The sequence below is a fragment of the Fundulus heteroclitus genome, chromosome 5 (genome assembly GCF_011125445.2).
Source record: "Fundulus heteroclitus isolate FHET01 chromosome 5, MU-UCD_Fhet_4.1, whole genome shotgun sequence".
NCBI lineage: Eukaryota > Metazoa > Chordata > Actinopteri > Cyprinodontiformes > Fundulidae > Fundulus > Fundulus heteroclitus.
In genome coordinates this window covers 20,360,157-20,385,371 of record NC_046365.1, presented here as the reverse complement: position 1 = coordinate 20,385,371, position 25,215 = coordinate 20,360,157, and the positions used below count along the sequence as shown (strand labels likewise).

Genomic DNA, 25,215 nt, shown 5'->3' with positions numbered 1-25,215 from the left:
TGTGAGGGACAATGTAAATAGTTCTCAATCAGCTCAAGAACCCGTGGAACCAGCAGCACGTTTGTAAACATGTCACAGACCATGAACTGGGCCGGTGTTTTTTTTTTTTTTTATTCTCAGCAGGGGGCGATTGCCCTCACAGCTTTGGGAATAAGTACTGAATAAATATTGAATAAAGCTAAGGACACCCCAGGATTCAACGGTGTATTTAATGGTGATGTGTAACCCTCTTTAGCAGTCTATTTTCTGGATGACTTTGTCAGTGTTTTATGTCTGTGTGGAGAAACCATGCCCCCCTCTTCTTTATTATATTGCTTAAATTGATTAAGGATTAGGGAGGCATGGTTAGGCTGGTGGTTACGCTCTCTGGTGATGGGTTGCTTCTTAATAATTGCAACGTCTTATAAAGGAAGCAATGGTGTACTTTGTTTTTCTCCCACGTTGTTTTGAGACTCCAAAGTAAAAAAAAAAAAATCCAATTTGCTGGTCTACTTTATCTGTGGAAAACTTTCCATTGCTCCAGCTCAGAGCAGAACACATTCGTCCTATGCATTTTCATCTTAAATCTCTATTAAATCATGCTTCGGTTACTTTACCTCTGAAGCTGAAAGTTACATTTATTTTTTACTTCCACTTTAACAAACTCTCTCCCTCCCTGTAGGTAAGCAGTCTGAAGAAACTGCTTCTGAATTTATGATTTTGTCTGGCCTTCAGACTTCCAGACGCTGATGTGACAGCATCTGACGGCTTTTATTGAAAACTAACATGATTCATAGAGACTCCAAAGATGGAACAAAGTCTCAACTTATTTGTTTACATAATCTACAGTGCTGTGATAAAGAAAAAAAATCAAGTACTTGCAGATAACTGGCAAACAGTCTTTAGCGTCGTCGTGTAGGAATTTGGGCCCACGCTCTCCCTTCAGAACGGATTTAACGTAACTACTTTGGATGGTTCCCCAACAAGAAAAATCCAGGCTTTGACTAGGCCACTCCATTCTCCACTGAGAATTGAAAAGTTATTTCCCTTCTCCTGGAGAACGCCTCACATGCTCCTGGCAATTATTACATTTTAATCAGTGTAATTAACATTTTGAACGCCTCTTCTGTCATCGTAAGACATGATATGACATTTTAGTAAAATGTGAACTATAGTTTCTTTTTGAGCGCCTTCATGTTTATTTATCTTTTAACCAGACAGTCATTACTCCATAGATGTTAGTTTGATTAATAATAAATTAAGTTCTTGATTCCACCAACTATTAGCTTTCACTTATTTATTTATTTTTGCTACAAGCTTTTGATGAACTGTCAATATTAGCGTTGAATCTAAATAAATATTCCTGTACATAAATCTCCTTAGTTGTCTTCTTAAATGATACAGACTGTTCACAAGAGAGTTAAAATCATTCATCTAAGAGATTGTGAGACTCCAGTCTCTTAGTGTATTAATCTAATTAATACACTGTACTACAACCTGTGCAATAATCCTGATGTAGTGACTTCTGCTGCTATCAACACCTGAACATATGTCAGTACACATGTATGTATGTATATACAAATGTATACAATGTATATGCACATATATACGCGTAGGTACGTATGTATGTAGGCGTATCGATATATGTATATATATAAGTATATATATATGGTTATATATATATATAGACCGAATGTAAATAAGACATCATATGCCCATTCCTATTTCTTTTTATTTATTTATTTTTTTTGGGTATTCTTTTGATCCATTCTATTTATGAAGATTCACTGTATATAACTGAATGAACCTTCCCTACTCTGCACCTTCTTGTATGAGCCGATGTGACGAGTGAATTTCTCCATTGTGAGATCAATAAAGACTATCTTATCTTATCTTATCTTACTGACTGATGCTAATTTAGTTTAACATAGCAGGTAGACGATCACGTCTGTCTTTTAGCCGCCGTTTTGCTGTTCGCATTGACTCAATCAGCCTCAGAAAGATGGTCGGACACGAGATGCTGTGAATCACCACTTTTTCCCCCCTCGTGTGCAACATTAAGGGTTAACCAGCAGAGGCAGAGCGGAGGTCGCTCCCACAGACCGACTGCAGCCGTCTTAAGCCGAACACTGAGGCGTTCCGCTTAAATGAGCTAAAACAAGGCTAAATCACAGGCAAAACGAATCCCTTTCCACTCCTTCCTGGGAGCCGCGGGGTGTTTACATGTCACTCGCTAAAAGTGCTCCTGATGGCAAGTTTAAGTAGACGTTTATGACCGTGTTTCACATGAGTTTAATCTTTGACCCCTTTGGTATTTTTCCTGTGGGCTTGTCTCTCGTGGCGTTTCAGACAGGTGTTGCCATGACAGCGGTGTAACCCGAGCTGCCAGTCAGGTAGGACAGGTAGCCAAGACTGCGCTGACGATTCAAGCAGCAGGTGTGTGAACACTGCAGGCAAGGGCAAAAGTGAAAGAAAACAGGGAGACAGGGGACGACAGAGACGTGGAAACGCTGACACCGATGAAGGGCCGCGTCAGATAAAGAGAAAAATAACTAGCCAAGCTGGAGGACGACAAAGATACTCAGGCCCTTGAGGCCAATGTGGACGATGAGACGTTCACGACCATCTCTCTGGCAGACGACTCAGGTACAGACTCAGGTTTTTAACATGTAAAGAGCGTAACTGTTTTTCAAAGCCAGCTGCATTTTGTTTGCTTTTTGCATAGAAAATTCAGCTGGAGTGATTCTTCTTAGGTGTAACGTTACTGTTCGTATTTAAATAAACTATTTTTCCTACGGCACATTAGACTCACCTTACATCCGGCAGACAGAACAAAGGCCTGCGAGACAGAGAGAATGGCATAGCGAGCGGAGGTGGCTGCGTGGGTGTGCTCCTCACAAGACTCTGTTATTGGTCCTCATTCAGTTAAACTTTAAACCTGTTTCCTTAAGTTTGAATATAAAAAAAAAAAAACCAGCACAGCCCTGAGCTACAAATAAATAAGCACATTTAGGTTAAAAAAAAAAGCTATATCAGACAGTTAATGAGACCAAAGCTTGTTAAGGTCAATTAGGACGACCAGATTATTTAAATTTGCTAAATGCCAGAATAATTAGAATGCTTTGTGAGTTTCTGATTTAAAGGTGACCTATTGTGCTTCCTTTTAAACATTTAGCATAGGTCTATGGGGGTATACAAAACCTGTTTATTACATATTTCTTTGCACAAAATCATTGTCAGATGATGAGTTTTCACCTCTCCTGTTTCACCTATTTTGAGCAAATCAGTTGCAGCTGGCCACAACCCCCCCCCCCCCCCCCCCCCAACTTTCTCACACTTTATACACGTGACAACAGATGCACGATGTTACGATCGTACCAAAGAAGTGAAGCGTCCTGCACAGCCAGCAAAGATGAGGCAACAATTTCTGAATGGTACGTGAGTAGCCTATTCCTGCAGGGCTGCCTTAGTTCCAGAGCTACGTTTCTGCAGTGTTAAACTATACTGTTACATCTGCCTTGAAACATCTGTCTGTGAGAGTTATGCTTTTATAGTGCTGGTTTGAGTAGGATACTTCTAGGAGGCATTTTAGTTGTACTAGATTGGAAGCAGCAGCATCCCAGTGGGATTCTCTATGCAAATTTGCATCATGCTAACCATTAGTTGTCTGACTGGGGTGACCAGAAGTCCTGGTTTTGGACGACCCGTCCCCGGCATAAAGCCGTGCCTGGAAATGTCCCTGATCTGAGCGTTTTATGTCAGCAGCAAGAGCCGTCACCTGGTCGGGCTGCTGTCAAGACATCGTAGAAGAGCCGAGCGCTCCTGCCATTTATTTGCTACTGTGCCATTGTCAGTAACTTCAAATATGATTTAAACATTGCTGACTCAGGATTCAAAACACTAAATTATGCCGATTATGAAGAAAATTGTATGATAAACGTTAGGATCTGCTTTTTAAACTGAAAAGCAGATCCTAACTTATTTTTTAATGTAGAAAAGTAGCACAGTTCATGCAAAATTAATATTTTTGGGCCTCTAAATATTGCTGTGTACTGGAGACTAGGAGAGCAGATAATTTGAATGTTGTCTCTCCTGGAGCTCCGTAGATATCTTTATATTCTCTTTGGATCATTTGTAACCCTTTCAGTGGACTTCTGAATAAACATTTTCCCCAGCATAATACAAAAATGTCTGAATAGGGGGTTTTCAGCTGACGTCACGCTCACGTGACTACTCAGCGCGTCCGCCATATTGGGTGGCAGTCGTTTCGCACCGTTGACCTGCATTGTATGACGCCTTAGGCAGTATTGGAAGTGAACAATGGGGAAAACGTGTTTAATGGTTGGTTGCACGGCCCGTGGAGGTGGAGATCAACGCTCTTTCTATCGCCTACCAGCCGTAATAGTGAATCGGTGTGAAAAAAAAAACCCAGCTGTCTGAACAACGCTGTCACCTATGGCTGACACGGATATCCAGGTCCGATTTGGACGGTGTTAAGCTGGAATACGCCAGAGTCTGCGGTGCTCACTTTGTCACAGGTAATTAACTGTTAAGTATTTAAAACATATAAGAAGAATATATTAATAATAGGGCTTGGGCGTTATGACTTATTACTTTCCACGGCTGTCGTGTTGACTGCCTCCGCCGCCTCTACTGCCTATTACTACCGCGTACTGTACTCCCTCTCTCAGCCGTGTTTTAATTTGATTAATTTCACCTTAACTTGATTTCAACCATGGTAAACCGTTGCTGTATTGTGGGCTGTAACAGCGCAACACATGATCGCCATGGGAAAAACATAGAAACAGATTAATTTTCCACCGCTTTCCTGCCTGGAGGCGCAACCACGGAGAACAACTGTTAGCGATAACAAAGAGTCGTCGGCTCGCTTGGATCGCGGCTGTAAGTCGACCGAACATAACTTTCCACAGTATCCCGATGTCAATGAGAGTGTGTTCTAAACGTTTGAAACACATAGCAGCAAGTTAAAAGTACATTACATGCGCGAGTGGTTGTTAGCGCTAACGGTTAGCATGCGCCAGAGCCGGCTGAGCGCAGCTTACCTTTGAACGAGTTACAGAGATAAAGAGATCGTCGGCTCGCTTGGATCGCGGCTGTAAGACCGAACATAACTTTCCACAGTATCCCGATGTCAATGAGAGTGTGTTCTAAACGTTTGAAACACATAGCAGCAAGTTAAAAGTACATTACATGCGCGAGTGGTTGTTAGCGCTAACGGTTAGCATGCGCCAGAGCCGGCTGAGCGCAGCTTACCTTTGAACGAGTTACAGAGATAAAGAGATCGTCGGCTCGCTTGGATCGCGGCTGTAAGACCGAACATAACTTTCCACAGTATCCCGATGTCAATGAGAGTGTGTTCTAAACGTTTGAAACACATAGCAGCAAGTTAAAAGTACATTACATGCGCGAGTGGTTGTTAGCGCTAACGGTTAGCATGCGCCAGAGCCGGCTGAGCGCAGCTTACCTTTGAACGAGTTACAGAGATAAAGAGATCGTCGGCTCGCTTGGATCGCGGCTGTAAGACCGAACATAACTTTCCACAGTATCCCGATGTCAATGAGAGTGTGTTCTAAACGTTTGAAACACATAGCAGCAAGTTAAAAGTACATTACATGCGCGAGTGGTTGTTAGCACTGGCGGTTAGCAGCTACTAAACTAGCATGGGCCAGAGCCCGTCTGAACGCAGCTTACCTTTGAACGAGTTGCTGTGTTCCCACTGTTTGCTGGCTTTATGATCTGCAGCTCCTACCGGCGCCAATACGGTAAATACAACTTAATTTTGCACTGGTCATTGTTCTGCTTAAATAATTAAAGCCGCGAGCGGCGTCGATCGGCCTTGCAGCCAAGCGCCTTCGCGCACCGCCCGCCGCCGGCGGGCGGTGCAACACATTTGCGTCGGATTGTTTACATTTTTACCATCTTATTAAAACTCACCCGTCCACGTATGATGGCGATTTCCTTGATGTACATAACCAGATGTGAACTGGTTGTGAGCCTCTAGATCCTTGTAAGCTCTCATTTCCTCAAGAGTGTGCAGAGGGTTTTCACCGAACACCAGGTAATGCACTATGTCGCCGTGCTCTACATTTGGCCGATCATCTGGATTACGGCTAAACAAGGCACCGTGGAGGGCATACGGGTCCATATGGTCGATCACGGAACATTTCCTCAGATATACGTCCTTATCTGGTCGCTCTAGCGTGCTGGCGTACTTATCCATTCGCGATACGATAATACGTGTAAGACAACTAGAGATAAGGAAGTGTGCCACCCAATATGGCGGACCGGAAGTTGGCCAGTGACGTCAGTGAAAACACCCTATTGGGTGGACTGGAACCCTCTGCGACCTGGAGGGGGGCGGGGTGTGAAGAGCCTCATTTGCATTTAAAGAGACCGCACCGAAACAAGCTGCTCTCAGACAAACCTCAGAAAGGGGGCAAAAAACGGGCTATGGAGCTAAATAAACTAGGAATCCAGACCAAAATGTTGCTGTTCCACTTTATACAGACCACAGCTGAACAATTTTAAATGTAAAAATTAAGGATTTAAAAGCATATGTCCTATTTAAGAGAACACATTTGTTTGCAAACATGTCCGGGTGTCTTCACATATCTGATCTTTGGGCATTTGTCCACCTTTACGCCATAAACTGTGAACGTCCCTTGCATGTACATCTGTCCTTGCAGCGCCTGTTCAAAATTATCTGTGGTAAGCAGTAGGCAAAAAAAAGTTGTAGAAAAGGTATACATTTTCAGTAGGTGTGATACCTAGACGTCCCGTCTTCTTTTTATTTCACTGCAAAAAGAGAAAAAAAAGTAAAAAAAATTCTTGAAATGAGTGCATTTGCCCTTGGTTTGAGCAGTTAAATAAGATGATTTGCCAATGGAATAAGATTTTTGTACTTAAAATAGGAACAACTCATCTCAATCCTCGTATTTCAAGGGCAGTATATCTAATTATCTTATTTTAGGGGTAAAACTACTCATTCAATTGGCAAATCATCTTATTTACCAGCTCAAATCAAGTACAAATACATAAAATTCAAGAACATGTTATTTACTTTTAGTTCTTTTTTTGCAGTCTTTAAGGAAACGTTGGGCCCATTGCCACATAATGTTTTAAATGGTGACATAAAGTTAAGTACTGTGGACATGGATTGCAAAAACACTGTCAATACCTGTCAGTCTGATACTGCAGGTCAGAGGAGTTTGGCCTGCTGCTCAGCTCTGGGGGGGGGGGGGGGGGGGGGGGGGGGGGGGGGGGGGCTTGTGTGCACTGTGGATCGGGTCGGAGCAGAAGTCTCACAAGAACCCAAATAGATCTCCAGCAGATTTTAAAAACACTTTTTTTGGCTGATAGCAGAGAGGGTCATTTGTATTTTTAACCTCATAAGACCTGATAATTTTAGTCTAAACATAGGCTTTTTGAATCCTGAAAATGATCGGTCTCTCTTCAAACATGTATTTTTCTTTCTCCTGGCAGATCTGTAAATGAGGTTGACAGTTTAGAGGAACTGATCTTTCTTGGTTATTTTTCAAGCTTCTAAAAGCCTAAGTTTGGACCAAAGTTCTCGAGTCTTAAGAGGTTAAATTAAAAAAGGCTCCGGCACAAAGGGCACTTTCCTCAGCCAGGCCAAGAAAGGCAGGTCATTGAGCACCACTAGGGATCTATCTGTGCACGAGCCTAACAATGTAATAGTTAACCAGTTGAACAGAGCCTTACAGCAGCAGATGCTCACACCAAACATGAATGACATTGCCCCAAAATGCTAGAGGTCACAGCGTGATGGAAGCACAGATAAGAAAACAGAGGAAAATAAGAAAATGCATTTATTGCAACTGATATTGTCGCAACAGTATTCAACAACTATGGTCTTTCTGTCCATAGTTGTTGACAAAAATCACCACCAGACAGCATAAAAGTGTTTGTTTGTTAGAACAGAACAGAAAGATGCTGTAGTGTCCCACAGTGGAGACATTCTGTGCGAAGAAAGGAGCGCACCAGTAGAAAATGACCACTGGTATGAGATAAAATGCTCAAACGGCTTGCCATACCGCTGCCACCACGCTTTAACCAGAGGAGGCTAGTTTAGCTAGTTTACATATCTCTGTGCGCTGCTGGTGTAGCGCCCCCTTTTGGTAGATGTTGTAACACACACACTGTAGGTAGAGGGTTTTTTTTAAATTATATCAGCTGTCGTCATCCTCCTCATCACCGACGCTGAACACAGTAACATCGCAGACTAACTCGGCTAAACGAAAGAGTCGCTCTTCTTACTGCAGGTAAGAAAGCATCCTCCCTGTTTCCTTAGGGGCGGAGAAGAAAACTCTTAGCTAGCTGCTGAAATCAGAATACCCATGTATGAAGCTAAAAGTAGCCATTAGCAGAAAATAGCTCAAAAACAGCCTTGCTTCAACCTCCTTTGGTTCAATGTACTGATCAGAAAGCAGCTTCTGAATGCGTCTGAAAACACGGTTTATACCCGTCGCCGCTCGCGTCACGTTTACCCCGCATTTGATGCTAGTAGCGGCTAGCATGGCTAGCAGCTAAGCTAACTAGCTAACGGAGCTAGCGCACGGCCGCCTATTATCGGACAGCGTTTGAAGCTTCGGCTCGTTCAGCCTGAAACCGGAACGCCGGGACGCTTCAAGGCGTCCGGTAACGTGTGTGCCTTTTTGTTTCCGACGCCGCGACCGAAACGCTCCTCGCCGGTGACGCCGCGACCCCAGCCGGGCGGCGGTGATGTGTGGACCCCGCTAGCAGGGAGCGGAGCGGGGGTTCGCCGCCGAGCGCAGGGCGCGGTGTGACGGTGAGCCCGGCAGGAGCTACCCGGACCCACGGTGTGTAAAATCATGACAACACACGCAGAAACCAGATAAACCGAGAGAGGAAGCGCCCACTGTCATGTTTAAGCTGACTTTTAAAACCTTTCTGTATTGCGGGAAGAAAGTGTTGACCTTTTAATTTCTGGTATGTTTTGTTTGCAGAGAGCCAGATTTTTTTTTTTATTTCCTAAGCGGCCTGAGTCCAGAGTCTGTGAGCTCTCTGAAGGCTTTCACTGAACTCCCTTTTCTCCGCTCATCTGCTGTCCATCTTCTGTTACCAACCACATTAGCAGGAGTAGTATGAATTATTGAAGTGTTTGTCTGCTGGTCAGCTCCACTGGAGATGGATCAGGGCTTCCGCTGATATATCCAAGTGCACAGGATCCACTTTGACATATTAAACAGACAAACATTAAAGTAAAAAAAATGTAAAAATTGTGTAAAACCCGAGCATTTAAATGAAGCCGATGTTGATCCAGATCCTCAGCAGTTCGCTGTGATTAGGAAAATCATTTCATGGGGTCATGTTTTAAACATCGCATATTCTCGTTCTTCAGCTGATCTTCAATTCAATTAAATGTTATTTATATAGCGGCAATTCATGAAACATGTCATCTCAAGGCACTTTACAAAGTCAAATTCAATCAGATTATACAGATTGGTCAAAAACGTTCCTATCTAAGGAAACCTAGCAGATTGCATCAAAGTCTTGACAATCAGCATTTGCTGCGTAGAGCTACAGGGACAGTCGTCTGCATTGTTGATGGCTTTGCAGCAATCCCTCATACTGAGCAAGCATGAAGTGACAGTGGAGAGGAAAACTCCCCTTTAACAGGAAGGAAAAACCTCCAGCAGAACCAGGCTCAGTATGAACGGTCATCTGCCTCGACTGACTGGGCGTTAAGGAAGACAGAGCAGATCCACAACAAGAGAGACAAAAAGCACAGAAGCACACATTGATCCAGTAATCTGTTCTACATTAGATGGTAGTAGCGGGTGATCTGTCTTCTCTGGATGATGTCACAGTTAACAGAACGCCAGACCAGGTGTACCTACTATGAAGATAAAAGATAGATAACAGAAAGTTAAAAGATGAAATAACAATCAAGCAACGCAAACTGGAGAGCAGTAGGAGAACTCAGCAGAGAAAAATAGGCCTTGATGTCCTCCAGTAGCCTAAGCCTGTAGCTCAGAGTAACATGAGCCACTCTAACTATAAGCTTTGTCAAAAAGGAAAGTTTTAATGGCATTACAAGGTTTTTATTATCATGTTTAGCTCGTCTCTCTCTTTGGGAATCACCTTGTGTCGCGTCATACAAATTCCACAGGATAAATATAAAACCGTTAAAGATTCGCTTTTGAAATGGCTTCTTTGGTTGGTTGCCCATACTGGTTGAGTCACCTGCGTTTTTTTTTGTTTTTTGTTTTTTACGCCTTAGTGATTCACCCAGGCATACACACAAATAATCCAAGGGCTTGGAGGCCAGGGTCTGCAGTCTGGATTTAATCAAGTCAACCACACACACGTGGGACGCTGTCCTGAGGAATCTTTTATTGTTGTAGAGCAGAACAGGCCAGCAGCTTCTCTTTACGGTGACACCTTGAACGCCACGACCAGCTCAACCTGTTCTCTGCCCCCTTTCTCTCCGTTAGCCGGCGGTGGATCTGCAGCCCTGCATACTAAACACGAGGACGAGCTTCTCATCATGAACTGCGACATAGACGGTGAGTCTCTTAGCCTGAGACGTCATGGCTGGGCTTTTTAGCGCGACGCCTCCCACGGTGACCCCGCTGTGTGTTTCAGGAGACCTGGAGAACCAGGCGGAGATGGAGGAGAAGACGAGGTTGATAAACCAGGTGTTGGAGCTGCAGCACACGCTGGAAGGTGGGCAGGGGTCTTAACGACCGACGGGGAGCTTTACCCAGCCTCAACCTGGACGCTACAGTCCTGAGCTAACTGGAACACATTGAATAAAATCTTCAGTGAGAAATGTACAGATGTGCTGGTGAAGATTCTCAGTCATCCAGGTCATGGTCATTCCAAAAAAAAAAGTAAAAAAACAAAGCAACTGGACTTGTTTTTCGTAGTTGAAGCTTCCTGAAGAGGAAGCGAAACGTCTTCAACTACGAAAAACAAGTCCAGTTGCTTTGTTTTTTTTACTTTTTTTGGAATGAAATGTACAGATCCAGTTCTAATAAACCTCACCTGTGGATCTCTGCAGCTCCTCCAGAGCTACCTCGGGCCTCTTGGCTGCCTCTCTGAATGTTGTTCACCTGAAGTTCTTCCATTTTTAGGCGGCGGGTGGAACGGAGCTCGGCTGAGACGTTTTAAAGTTTGGGTTTATTGTTTTAGAACCTCCTACGGCTTTAAACGTCTCCATAATGCCGTTTGTTCACTAACAAACCTCTGAGACCCTCATAGAACGGCTGGATGAGAATAAATTACATTTATTAGCTTGTATTTGCATTTTTATAGTTTACTTTGTTAGTCTATCACAGAATATATATGAAGTTGTAACATAACACATTGCGTAAAAGTATGAATACTATTCAGAATAGGGCTGAACGATTTTGGAAAATAATCTAATTGCGATTTTTTTTTTTTTCTTATTGCGATTTAATGCGATTTTTTTTTTTTTTTTTTTTCCCCAGTTTAATTTATCATGTCTTTTTAAACATATACAAACAACAAATTAACTTGTTTCCTCGCTGTGCAGATTAGGTGTTAAAAGACCCGCAACATCTAAATTCAGAGAAGAATTGATTGAATTCTGCCTACAATATATTTCAACCAAAATTGCAATTTTGACTTTCCTCTGCATTAACCACAAGCAACAAAAATGGCCTCTCAATAAAGATGTTTGTAAACAAGGACTATTTTAAATATGAACTTTTAATGTTTCTATTGATCTGATTATTCAAGAGAACGGCTTTTAATTTAATTGGACATCAATCCTTGTTGAACATAAAGTGCAACCAACAAGCAAGTCTATGTAATAAACTGATTGACCTGTACTTAATGCTATGTATGATTATATAAATTCTAATACAAGTAATAAAGTTAGATTATCTCACTGCTGCAACTGTCTTCCCTTCCATGTGGAGACAAACCCACTTTAAACATTTTACTGACACCTTATGGACGTGTCTAATTCCCTAATTGTTACATAGCCAAAAATTGCAGACTCTAAATCTTTAAATCGCGATTATATTGAAAATGCGATTAATTGTTCAGCCCTAATTCAGAAACGCCAAACTGGTTCCGCTCTAGGCCGACATGTGATCAGCGCAGCATTAACGAGACAAATGTCAAAATAAAAGCGGAGAAAGCTCGAACAGATTTGAAGTCTCTCCTTTCTCCGTTCCAGACCTGTCGGCTCGAGTCGACGCCGTCAAGGAGGAGAACCTGAAGCTAAAGTCGGAGAACCAGGTGCTCGGCCAGTACATCGAGAACCTGATGTCGGCCTCCAGCGTCTTCCAGACCACCGACACCAAGAGCAAGCGGAAGTGAGGCGGCGGCGGCACCCGGAGATCCCTGTAACCATTTACCCCAGTCAGAACTAAACAGATGTAAATATGAAAATAGTGTTTGTAAGATAGTTTTTTCTTTGTGTTTATTTTTGAACTCTAACGTCGGGACATTTTTTTGCCAAACATGTTACCACGAGGCTCCTTATCGGCGTTAATCGTGTTTGCTGCGACAGCTGGATCTGGTACTTCAGTTGTTTTATCTCATCTGATGCTCGCCTGCAGCTGATTGGCCGGCTGACCCCGAGTCGTGCAGAATAAAAAAAAAAAAACGTTTAACGACGGCATGTTTAAGGAACGGCTCAAGTATTAACATAAATGAGGAAATGTCATTAAATCTAGCACTGAACTGGAGGAAGGTTTTGTGCCGGTGACCGTATAATATTCATAATGCTACGTTTAAAAAAAGCACAGAGGCAAAGAGCCAAGATGGCGGCGTCAATGTTTGCATCGCTACTAAAACGTTTACGTTTCAGTCTAAAGCAACACAGTCATCGGCGCAGCAGGGAGGAGCGTTACTCCGGTCCATTTGCTTCCATGCGCCGCTAATAGAGATGGAGGAGGGGATACGACGGGTCCAGTAACACCATGAGGAGGAGGAGGAGATGCTTTCAGAGGAGCAGCGAGGAAGGCTCTGAGTGGTATCGATCCCATCGGTTTGGCCTGGAAGGGATCGGCTGCCAGGAGACGGGCGTTAAAGCTCGTCCTCAGCGCCAGACAGGGCGTGTCCGAGTCGTCCGCCGCTGAGAAGCAATCTGGACCCGAGCTGAGAACGGAGGGAATGAGCGCGAAAGTGGAAGAAAGACAGTTTTCAGAATACAAATAAAAGTAGGACTGACATCAGGGGCGTTGTGGAGGGAAACATCGTGATTTATTGGGACAGGAGGGAAGAGAGTCGCGTTTGTTTCAGCCTTTTTTTAAACGGCTGGATCCAGGAAGTCATCAATAAGAGCATTGTTGAAGATGTGACTGAGGCGGCCTGAGTAATGCCGGCTGAACCTGGCTCTGTGGGTCTCTGACTGCACGCATCACAGGATCACTTTCATTTTTAATCACAATAAATTCCACAAAAAAAACGCTGACGGTTCTCAGTCCACGCCTCCGCTGCCAAACTCGCGTTCAGTCCATCCCGAGTCAGCGCTTCAGGGTTTTGGAGGATCTCTGCCAGATTTGCTCATCCAGAGGCTGCCGCTGTTTTATTTTTTTATTAATTCAGACAGAAAAGCTCCAACTCAAACCGGCTGTTTCTGTGAAGGCAGCTGCTCGGACTGGATTTTAAGGGTATCGGAGTAAAAGGGGGGCGGGAAACAAAATGCAAAGTTGTTCAGATTTGTTCGTACGAAGTGTTTAAACCGTGTTCTCCTCCACGTCACAATTACTGTGTTAGCTTAGCGAACAATTGTGTGATGAACTCGTTCAGACTTGTGGTTGTAACGTAAACAAACGTCACGGTTCAGAGGGCGGGGGGGGGGGGGGGGGGGCGTATGTACGTTTTGCAATGAATGCCCGTGGCTTCAAGCTTATTTTTATATTTTCAGCAGTTCTCGGTCATGCTGGCATGCTAAATCCCTCCTCTTTGCACACTTGCTGGTCGTGTTTTGTGTTCATGACTGCCTTTGTTTTAATAAAAGCTCACAATCACCACCTGCACAGACCTTCCACAATAAAAGGAAAAAAATAAATTGTCAAAACGGACGCAATCATCTTGTTTTTTTTTTTTTGTATTAAATAGTTTTACTTCCAAGAGCAAATGTACATGTTGCAAACAAATGTAAACAGGGAAAAGTGCCGACATGTGGCAGAAGGGCGAACTACAAAAGCTTCAGACAACAATAATAAAACAAAACAAGCAGACCAACGTCTTTCGCTGCGTTCAGAGATTTCCTTTAATCCTGCTCTAGAGACTCAGGTCTTCTGTCTCACACTTAATGGCAAAAGGCAAAGAAATGAAAATAAAAATAAACTAGCCGCAAGCATGGACTAAGTCAGTTTCTCTATTTTTAAGTGAAACGTCTCGCAGACCTCGGCTCAAAGTAAGCACATCAGTGGCACGTGTGTAAGGAAAGTTGCCTCTGGCCTGAAAACGCTTTAGTATTAAACCTTTATTCGTACCGCCGTGAAACAAAGTCGAACCAAAAAAAACAATAAATAGAAGAACGTCGGAGCTAATTTCCGACTCGACGTCGACGCAACAGACGCTCGTAACAAACTAGCTAAAAATCGAGACTTTTTTTTATTTTTTTCAGCAGGAACCTTTTAACTAAGTTGAGATGAGTCGGTCAGCCTTCTCTCTCTCTCTCTCAGCATCGGGAACATTTTAAACGAGCTCGTCTTCAAACTTTCCCCTCAGAGGAGCCGCTGCGATATGCGGTAAAATGAGGAGGAGGAGTGGAGTTAGCGGCGCTGCTGATTGTTTCCACACCAGAATGACGGCTTGTGGAGAGAAAAGGTGGAAGATGGCGGCGTTCCGACGACGTCTGGAGCAGAAGAAGGCTGCAGACAGAAAACTGATGGGAGGAAGAGGAGGAGATGGAGGAGGAGATGGTGGAGGGCGTAACGTCCGAGGAGCTCATCGGGCTGAGCAGGAAGGAGGGGAGAGACACAGATGGGGCAGCCGGGTGACTGCGGGCTACCGGCGGGGTTGGAGGAAACACCCAGCTGCTCCGCTCAGGGGAGGAGCAGAGAAGACCCCGTTCACCTCCTCCCCCGCGGAGGAGAAGACACTCAGCAGACAGGGGGGGGCTACCCTCAGTCTTTCCGTACCCTCCTCTTTCTGACGGCTTGTTTGTGGCTCTCCTCGGCGACGTCGCCTCCATCTCTCTGCAGGAAAGTTGACACATGAGCCAGTCTGAGGTCAGCAGGTTATATGAACAAGCATCAGGACGTTAGATTTACATTTTATTGTTCCCTGCCTTAGTTTTTTCTTTAAATAAAGCTCAGTGGAGCCGTTCTAATCAACATCCTGCCAGCTCAGCTTGAAGAAGCAGGAAGTTGTCGCAGAGAAAAATCCGCGTGCATAAAGGTGTGTTGGTTTGAATACAATCATTAAAAAAGTAATCAAATTTTTTGAGAGAGACCAGAACTTTAACCTGCGTCTAATGAAGTCTTTTTTTTGTGCATCTGACGCTGTAACCTCAGTGATGCTCTGAGTGCCGTCTAGAAGCTAAATCACGTCTCTGATGCAGCTTCAGTGAAACAAGGTTGTTTGTAGCATCTTTTGGTAAAAACAAAGCCTGCATGATCAGGTAACATTTAATTGCTAATATATGATGATACCAAATCTGTTTAATGCACCTTTAACTCTATTTTCTGTGAGCAACAGCGTCTCAGCCACTAGAAATATATAAATGTGCATCAAGTGGCCAATTTACAGACAGTCTGCATACATCAGTCCTCTGTGAGAACAAGCAGCTTCTGTTCAAATCTGAGACAGCCATAGAAGTTTTACATGTAATTAAACACCAAGGTGGGAATGGCCAATCGGTTTTATGGTATTATGGATACTGCTGAGCTGCTTAGAAGAGGAACCCGTCAAGAACAGATTTACTGAATTTAAAGCCACCAACTGCAAACACCTCATCAGTCATGTTTTCTCCTGTGGTTAGCTACTGACTGCTTAACGCTACCTGATCAAACCCCTGATTTGTTAATGACTTGTTATTTGGCCCTAAGGTGCAGCTTCACTGCACAGAAAGATTCACCACAGTCAGAACAGCTTCCACTCACCTCATCTTCTAATGTTTCTTCTGGAGTTTTGTTTTCCTCCGCTTCGTCGTCGTCGTCTTCCTCCTCCTCTTCTTCTTCATCATCATCATCATCTGCCCCCTCTAGATTGTCTCCTTGTGCTCCACTGTCCTCCTGCTCACCTTCCTCTTGCGCTTTAAGACGAAAAGAGACGCGTGTGATGAAGACGAAGCAGAATTCTGCAGTAAAACTGAGATAATAATAAAAAAAAAAGAGATGAAGGCCACACCTGCTGCTGCTGCTCCAGCTTCTTTGTCTTCCTCCTCGGCAGCCTCTTCCTCCTCCTCCTCATCCTCCTCCTCTATCTGATTCTGTGACAGATCCGCCTTCTTGTAGACGTAGTCGTCGGCTGGCTTCTGGAAAGCAGCAGAAAAGCGACGTCAGTGACGTGCGGTCGGACCTCAGAGAGGGATTATCTGGATGATGAGGAGACGGGTGAACATCAGGCGCTTCCTGCTACCTTGGGCCAGCAGAAGAGCACCACCAGTCCTACGGGCAGGCCTACTGTCAGCACGTAGATCACCCAGAGCCAGGGCCGCTCCTCGGCTGCCGCCATCAGCTGGGCTAATATCCCCGGCTGTTGGGAGCAGAACAGAGATGAGTTCAGGTCCACCCCTCCCTAACGGTGAATCCTGCGTCCAACCTTCCCTCACTGACCTCGTTGGCGCTCGCCACCAGCTTCTTCAGGCCCCAGCTGTCCGAGGCCCAGCGGTCGGCCACCTCCTTGTGGGAGGTGATGATGAAGTTGTCGAAGTAGATGTCTGAGGTCATGGACCACAGCTCCAGTCCCAGCGCGTTGAACGCCGTCATCCTGAACGGCTGCAGGTCCTCGAAATATTCGGGGTTCGCCATCTTGCGTGGCTTCCACACGCCCTTCAGGGAGGGCGAGACAGAAGAGCCGCCGTTAGGACGGGAGCAAATCCCAACACGCGCTGCAAAAACGCAACTAAAAACAAGTTAGATTTTCTTAAAATGTGTGTATCTGTTCTTGGTTTGAGCAGGTAAATAAGATGATGTGATAAGATCTTTGCACTTAAAATAGGAACAACTCATCTCCATTGTCTTATTTCAAGTGCAGGATGTCTAATTATCTTGTTTCAGGAGTCAAAATACTCATTCCATTGGCAGATAATATTATTTCAGGGTTCTTAAAGCATAAGCAAAGTTAAATTCAAGACTTTTTAAGACTTTTTAATGCCACTTGAAATAAAAAGTTAAGACCAACTTCACGATAAACAAGATAAACCTGGTTGTGACAACTTCACCCAAATGTTTATTTTAACATAAACCATTACTTTCAGGCTCAGTAGACATGTTTAAAATTTTGAAAAACATTCCATATAGGAAGAAAGCTAAAAAAACACACAAATTACAGATACATTTTTAACAACTACTGAACTGAATGCACAAACTTTGTTTTGTTCCCTACTAAAATAAACTACAAATAATTTTTAAAAACCACAACATAACCAGTGCAGACTCTTTTTCCCAGCTATGGTCCGGCCGCAACAGTTTTTATTGGTTCCGCTATCGGGACCGAACCAATAATTGTTACATTGAGCCATTCGGTAAATTAAAAATATATATAATTGTGTCAATTATTTTACTGTTTGGTAAGGATTACAAAAACTAATGACCTGGTAACAATTTTAAGACCTAAGAAAGACTGATTTAAGACATTTTAATGCCAGTAAAGGCCTTAGTTTTATATTACAGAATTCAATGCCTTTTAAGACTTTTTAAGGATCCGCGGGAACCCTGGATAAGATTATTATTATTTCAAGTGCAGGATGTCTAATTATCTTATTTCAGGGGTCAAAATACTCATTCCATTGGCAGATAATATTATTTACCTGCTCAAATCTAGGACAAAAACCCAAATTTTAAGACGATTTTATGTATTTTTATATTCGTTTTTGCAGTGCAGCCAGTTGATGCAGAGCTGCGGTCACCTGGTAGTTGGGGTTGTCTATCAGCGGGGCCTTCCACTTGCCCTTGTACTGCGGGTTGTTGATGGTCGGGCGCTTCCACTCCCCGCAGCCGGGCGCCGTCTCACAGGCTGGGTTGGGGACCTGCGGGGCCTCCCACTCTCCGTCCATCTCCTCGTCCCTGCCGCCAGCAAAGAGCAATCAGCCCTCACACATCGCTCTGTTCCATATCACACGCGCGCACAATGGTGGCGCCGGTCAGTTCAGGGACCCACCAGTCTTCTGGTTTGTCGGCATTCGGGTCGGACACGAACTCCGGCTCGTCGTCCAGCCAGCCTTCTGGCTTCAGGGCGTCGGGGTCCTCGATCTTTGCAGGCGCGTCCTCGTCCCTGGAAGAAGCCGAGAAAGAAATTATCTATAAATCCTGAAAGTCTTTAAGTCAAAGCCACAGTAAATGTGACATTTTAAATGGTACGTAGACGTCTGTCCATCAGACCAGCCAGAGATAGTCTTTTAAGAAATAAAACAACTGTCTCTGGGTGGGGGTTTGTATCATTTACATATTTATGATGATAGTACTTAAAAATAATAAATGAGACCACACTGCAAAAAGGGAACTAAAAGTAAGTAACATTTTCTAGAAATTAGTACATTTTTCATTGATTTGAGCTGGTAAATAAGACTATTTGCCAATGGGATTAGTAGTTCTACCCCTAAAATAAGATAATTAGATATTCTGCACTTGAAAAATGATGATGGAGATGAATTGCTCATACTTTAAGTGCAAAAATCTTATCCCATTGGCAAATAGTCTTATTTACCTGCTCAAATCAAGAAAAAATTACTTAATTTTAGTTCCCTTTTTGCAGTGCAGAATTATTAGGTAACAATATAAAATAGATTACATAAACAAATGTCCAACCAAAGGGCAGCAATGAGGGGAACATGGCTGTCCTGCGTCTGCAGAGGAAAACAGAAATAAGTCACCAGTCTTCGGGCTTCACGGCCTCGGGGTCGGGGATCTTGGCCCTCTCGTCCCAGTCGTCCGGCTTGGAGTCGTTGGGATCGTCGATCTCCTTCGGCGGGTTGACGGGAGGCACCATGTCGTGGAGCAGGTTGCCGCGGCTGACGCTCGACTGATCGATGAACATCTCGTAGCTGTTGTCGGGGTTCAGCACTGAGAGCAGACGGGAAGTGAGGAGAGCGCGGGTACGGCTACAAGCGGCGCACGCTGCTCGGCGTTAGGCTCCATACCCAGAGTGTAGAGGTGAGTCTTCTTGTCCGTGTAGAACTTCTTCAGGTCCACGTCGGCCCTCTTGGCGTGCTTCTCCTCCATGTCTTTGTTCAGCGGGTTTCTGTGGCGGAAGATGAAGTGCAGCTTGTAGTCCTCGCCGCATTTGTCCGGTCCGAACATGATGGTGTAGGGGGTCCGGTCGTGGAACTGTTCCTGCAGGACGAAAACGAGGAGGAAATGACCGGCGAGTCTTTGCTCTGCCGAGTTTGACCATGCTAATAGATAGATAGATAGATAGATAGATAGATAGATAGATAGATAGATAGATAGATAGATAGATAGATAGATAGATAGCTTTATTACAGACTCAAGGTCCAAATTACAAAAAAGAAAAACGAATAAAAGAATAAAAGTACATTAAAAAAGAAAACGAAAACTCCTAGCCTTTCAAAAGGCAAATCATACCAATGTCTCCAGAGTACAGATGAGTATTTTACTGCACTATATTTAACATTAGTCAACAGTTGGATAATACTATTATTGGACTCATTTAAACGACAAATAAATTTCTACATAAGCTTTCTTAAAACAGCCATTAAAGTGCTGACTCGAGCAGACACAGTTCACTAGCACTGGTCCATCTGGGTTTGTTTAACAAAAGTCTTAATGCGTCATTATAGGCCACCTTCAGTCTTTGAAGACTGGCTTTTTTAAAGTTGCCCCACAAATGTGCAGTATACAGAGATGTACAATATGACCTAAACAACTTCAGTTTCACTGCATCAGAACAGAATCCAAACTTACGGACAAGGATATTTGCCTGAGCAACATTTCACCAAAACCACAAAAATCAGCCGCTGGCATCACTAAAAGGTGAGGCTGCTCGCTTTCCTTTGTCCTGAATAAACAGAGACGCTACTGTCGGCATCTGCTACCTTACCTCGCAAAATATGCACATTTTATTTAACAAAAGCATCAAAGTCAATCAAAGCATCTCATTGGTCCAAAAGCTTAACATATTTCATGTGAAAGTCATTGAGTTGACAACGTCAGACAAACCTGTAAGCGTTCCCTTCCACACTGAGACTGCCAGCTCTTAGGATCACTAGGGAACCCTCACATGAAGATAATTCTTACTTTAATCAGTCACGACACCAGTGGGGAAAAACAGCAGCAGTGATTTTGCATCTGCGGCTGCACATCTGTCCGTTAACTCAACAACTGACTCTCCCGGGGAATGACCCGAGCAAATTCCTGCATAGACCAGACAACCCAGCAGCTCCATGACGGACCTTATCTACCGGCGTAAATGTTAAAGTTCAAGACAGAACAATCAGACAAAGATGGAGAAACGCCGACATTTTCCCCCAGCTCGCTCTACCGCGTCGTCAAATAAGAGGAGCGTCTATCCACGTGCCCGTACCTCCTGTCTGTTCAACTCACCGCGGAGGACGTGGATTTCACCGAGGGTCACGGTGGCGTACTTAATGTGGAAAGACGAACTACGGCGCCGGTGCCCCCCCGGGTCCAGCAGATCCTCCAGAGACGCACCCGGTCCAGCGAGTACCAGCGGCTGTAGCTGCTTCCAGCGGTGCTCCTGGACCAGCCTGTTCCGCGTCAGTCTGTACATCATTTATTGCTCAGTAGAACTAGAGCCTAATCGTACCGTCTAAATATGGAACATTTTCAAAGTAAAGACGACCAAGTCTGCCAGAACTGCTGTGTTTTTAATTTTTGGTCTGGAAGTCATTCACCTCTGTAAAAAACTACACAGACTGCCGTCACCACATAGAGCTTTAATATTCCCCAATAAGGTGCCGGTTTGCTACGTCTAGAAGTTACTGCACTCAGACCTCATTTCCTCACTAGATGAACCATCATGTGAACTCTGGTGGAGCTGCACTCTGCCATCACTGGCTCTGTCTTGGGTGGCCGTTATGTTATCCACCCGAATCCACAGTTTGTCTTATACTCACCTTTTTGGCTTAATGTCTGTTCCACCCCCCTCTGCCATGACATATTTTTACAGACATGTAAATAAATGTGTCCATACTGAGCTACAAGGCAGGATGAAAGGTTCTAAAATGACAATATGTGAACTTTGAAAGGACATAAAACACGAATACTAACCAGATTGACAGCGCCAGAGTCTGACAGCAGTTTGATGTACGCTCCACCGCAGTCAATGCCGTCTTGGAAGTTCACCTCGTACCTGTAATTAAAAAGATTGAAAATACTCAACCCTGATGTCTTGTTGTTAATACCATTAGCCTTTTTATCTTGCTCCTGAATGAACTCACTGGACGACCAGAGGTTCGTCCTGGAAGACAAAAGGTTTGTCCAGCTTTGCCGCTATGGCGTGATGTTTGGCCCGAGACTTGAGCACCAGGCCCTGGTCTCCTGGAACCTTGTTCTCCTTCAGCGGCTCCACCATCCACTTTCCTGCAGGCGGCGACGAGGGGGAAAGACAGTTTACGCACAGCGGAGCACAAACACAATACAGTCAGACACAACAACGGCTTAGCTTGCTCAGAGTCGCCGATACTAAAAACGGCACGTCGCATTTGGAGGGGGTCTGCGGGATTTGGACAAAGAGCTACGAACCGTCATATTTGGCGATGTCCTCATCTGCATCCTCCTTCATTGTTTTTGACAGCTGCCATCTGCCCAGATCAACATCAGAAAACTGGTTCAGGTATGGAAAGTTGTGCAGGCGCGGCTAACAGACTGCTGACGTGTCAGAGTTTCTATTAAAGCCTCGCTGTACCTGTCCAGTGAGCCGTCGTCGAAGGTTTCTGCAAAATAGACGTCTCCAGTGGGGACAGGAGTCTTGTATGTTACCTGGGGTTCAGGTAAATAGATTAGAATGTTAAAACTAAAGCTCACAGGTCTAAACATCCGAATATGCCCGTAACGTTGCAACATCCCCACACCTGGAAGGTGACATTAGCGTCGACGTCAGACTTTTCAGCTCCGTCTTTCTCCTCGTCGAACTGCTCCTCATCCGTCACCATTGCCTCGTCCTCTTCGTCGTCATCTGCCGTCAGAACCTTCACCTCCTCCTCCTCCTCGTCTAGGCCCATATCGCCGTCTCCGTCCAGAACCTCCGACTCGGCACGATCGTCGCTGGACGCGGCGGCCGCCAACGAGGTGAGCAGCAGCAGCAGCAGGCCCCACACCCAGCCTCCACCTAGCTTCATCTGGAGGGGGGGGAGGGGGGAACGAAGGAGGTAAACAACAAACAAAAGAGAGGAAAAGGCCGCCGTGAGCTGGGAGGATGAATGACACGGACTTGTTTTTATAGAGAGGCGTTTTGTGTCCTGCAGGTGATAGAAATAGAGAGCGCGAGTGCAGAAGATGAGGGAAGAGTGAGTGGATGAGATAAAGAGTTCACTGAAGTCTGCTTTCAGTCTCACGGTGGGTGACGCCTCATGATGCTCGTTGCCTTTAAGAAACGTAAACGATGCAACGGTTCTGGGAAAACCTTCCCCGCGAGTCCAAGAGGAGGAAAATCTCCAGAGAAAATCATCTAGGCTTCTTAATGTAGCCTTAGAGGAACCTATAATAACAGATATCAGTAACTTGATCTGGATCGGCGCCGCCCGGCTCCGGTTTGTTCAGGAGCAGGAAATTAAACCCGGCGCTGTAGACGGCGGCCTGCGCCACGCGTCCCACCGATACGTCCTGCTTTTCATTGGGATGTTTATCTGCTTGATGCCGACTGAGGAGGCGGCTGGGAACTCGCCTCTTCGCTTTAACGCGCACCTGTGCGCTCGGCTGGCAGCGAAGTGTTTGACAGCAACGACCACAGGACTGCAGATTTTAAGATGCACGTAATTGACAAAGCACACAGAATTACACGTGAGTCCAGGAGAAGCGCTGGACGAGCAGAGCTGGAAGACGCGTCGTCTCTTCCCTGAAACGTAGAGATGGAGGCCTCTACTTTACTCCCATGCTCCTCGCAGCTCGCCAAACGCACGTTTAAAACGTTTCTTCCCAGAGAGCGGAGCAGGTCCCTGGTGTAAATGAGAGCAAACCTGAATGAGCCGTCTTTCAGCCAGCTGACTGGCACTGTGCAGCCAGAGGACAGCGTACTATTTACTGCACTGACAGATACTTCCTGTTAAGACGGCAACATTTTCTTTTGGGTTTCATGTAAATATAAACATTAAAGAAAAGGTAGTTTTAGTGGTTCTGCTTGGCACTAGTGGCTGGCTCCTACCCACTTCCCCATGCCGCGGCATTGTTGAGGATCAAAGCCCCACGGGAGAGGAAGAACCATTAGCAAATCATTGTGTTTTCTACCCAGGTAGGCTTTGACAGCTATTCATCCTGCTCATCCCTCCTTAAGAGTCCTTTCTTAAAAGCTTCCTTACTGCTTAGGTCGTTTTTAAAAGAAGCTTCATGGAAATATTGGGGCGTCCGACTATTTCCGGATCTTCCCTCAGGTCAATTATTAAGACGTGCTGCAACATGGCAGCGTGTCTAATTAGGCCTGGACTGGTACCCAGCATCCAGGTGTATACCTGGCTTTTAAAAAAACACTAAATTACCCCACCTAACGGGGGAGAGAGAACATTATACTGATGCCAGAAGAGACGGCGAGGATTTCTTCAGCTGTGCGAGTTCAGGCTCTCGCCCCGGCCACAGATGCGCGCTGCCGGTCAGCTGGCTTAAAGAAGGGAACGACACGTTTCCCTGGCTTATAAAGAAAGACAAGATTTTAGCATTTCTGGCTTAGATAAACATGGACTCCTTAAAAAAAAAAAAACAACGTTGCTTTAGGACAATAGCTGGTTAGCAAAGAGCAGCCAGCCTGTGTGTAAAGCATCAGACAGCAAGCTATGGAGGCAACTATTTAAACTTGTTGTTGTAGTGTCGCCCTAAAACAAGCAGAACAGCCTTTTCTTTTTAAAGATATGATGATTTATAGTGAAATGTAAGGCGGCGTAAACAGAAAAACAGGCAGGAGCTGGAGTTCAAATGGTTGCACTGGAAATTAGACCAAAACAGCTATTATACCAGAGGAGAGTTTTTTTGTTTTTCCTCCGAGTGTCTAGAGAAAATATAAAAAAGTCACAGGAGATGATTTAGGAGCTTTGTTTAGTATCAAACCTGAAATACTAGCTGCACTGATTTAATCCGGGTTGTTTTTAATCAGTTCATCTAATGACCTGCAGGTGATTAGGCGCTCATTCCTCCAACTTATCGGACCACAGCAGCCCGAGACTGGCGCTAACCAGGCCAGGTTTTTTTTTTTTTTTACCCGACCCTTACCATTAACCTTCGCGGCTGCAGCAACATCGCCAGCACCGCCTTCACGTCAACCCATTAAAAGAGACAGCAGCGAAGAAGGAGCCGACGCGGAGCCAACATGGCTGCCGCGGAGGACCGCAGTGGCCCCGAACGGCTCTAAGATGAGCGGCTCGTGCCCGCAGCACCTGCTCCGCTGCCCCGATGCTAGCCGCGCCGAGCGCCGCTCACAGGCGGCGGAGCTGATCCGGACAAGCGGCTCAGACGGGCAGGGTCTTAATTCAACACGCGTCGGGCGTTCACAACAGAAGCCGGGGTGTTTCAATTATAGCAGTAAAGCGCGCCCAGGCGGATTTGTTTTGACGGTTTTAAAAAAAAATGAATGGATAGCGGCGGCTAGCTGGCTAACTTAGCATCAGTGTCGCACTAGTAGGGGTGTAGAGACCAAACGCCGACCTTATGAGGCGCTGCGACCGCAGGGGAGACGAGGAAGAATCTCTCAAAAATCCGCCTCTGCGTGTCAAAATCCCGAGCGGTCCTCCCGTTTGAGCGAGGAGAGGAGCGGCGAGGAGGTGAGGGACGGGGACGCGGAGCGTGAGTGACAGCGGCTCGGTGCGAATAACGGTGATGGCAGGCTAACTGAAGCGAGGCGTTCACGGACAGGCGGAAAAACGACGTTTGTTGATGGCGAGCGCGGCACAGC

The 25,215-nt window shown here is 45.1% G+C and overlaps 2 protein-coding genes across 4 annotated transcripts; one reads left to right on the top strand and one right to left on the bottom strand.

Annotated features, from left to right (window-relative positions):
* Positions 1-2,418: 2,418 nt before the first annotated feature.
* scoca (short coiled-coil protein a) lies at positions 2,419-13,121 on the top strand. Of its 3 annotated transcripts, none has more exons than XM_012870187.3 (4): positions 2,419-2,625; positions 10,479-10,550; positions 10,630-10,710; positions 12,194-13,121. In XM_012870187.3, the coding sequence occupies exons 2-4, from the start codon at positions 10,532-10,534 to the stop codon at positions 12,334-12,336; spliced, it is 243 nt and encodes an 80-aa protein (XP_012725641.1). In that variant the 5' UTR covers positions 2,419-2,625; positions 10,479-10,531; the 3' UTR covers positions 12,337-13,121. The 3 variants fall into 3 exon arrangements, with proteins under 3 accessions (XP_012725641.1, XP_012725638.1, XP_021176001.2); XM_012870184.3 differs by lacking the exon at positions 2,419-2,625 and adding an exon at positions 8,136-8,282; XM_021320326.2 differs by lacking the exon at positions 2,419-2,625 and adding an exon at positions 8,744-8,840.
* Positions 13,122-14,063: 942 nt separating this feature from the next.
* clgn (calmegin) lies at positions 14,064-25,166 on the bottom strand. Its single transcript, XM_021320324.2, has 15 exons — positions 24,969-25,166; positions 22,193-22,459; positions 22,027-22,100; positions 21,864-21,922; positions 21,560-21,701; positions 21,390-21,471; positions 19,280-19,472; positions 19,013-19,202; positions 18,301-18,414; positions 18,050-18,206; positions 16,755-16,970; positions 16,558-16,674; positions 16,327-16,453; positions 16,080-16,231; positions 14,064-15,173 (listed from the first exon to the last, which is right to left on the bottom strand). The coding sequence occupies exons 2-15, from the start codon at positions 22,457-22,459 to the stop codon at positions 15,102-15,104; spliced, it is 1,962 nt and encodes a 653-aa protein (XP_021175999.2). The 5' UTR covers positions 24,969-25,166; the 3' UTR covers positions 14,064-15,101.
* Positions 25,167-25,215: the final 49 nt, after the last annotated feature.

What these genes read in the sequence shown, in the direction of transcription:
- scoca (XM_012870187.3), top strand. An exon ending in GCTGCAGCACACGCTGGAAG is followed by an intron (nt 10,711 to 12,193) that starts GTGGGCAGGGGT and finishes TCTCCGTTCCAG; the next exon opens with ACCTGTCGGCTCGAGTCGAC.
- clgn (XM_021320324.2), bottom strand. Translation starts at nt 22,459, where the DNA reads ATGAAGCTAGGTGGAGGCTGGGTGTGGGGCCTGCTGCTGCTGCTGCTC. An exon ending in GACGACGGCTCACTGGACAG is followed by an intron (nt 21,923 to 22,026) that starts GTACAGCGAGGC and finishes TGATCTGGGCAG; the next exon opens with ATGGCAGCTGTCAAAAACAA. An exon ending in GGACATCGCCAAATATGACG is followed by an intron (nt 21,702 to 21,863) that starts GTTCGTAGCTCT and finishes CGCCGCCTGCAG; the next exon opens with GAAAGTGGATGGTGGAGCCG.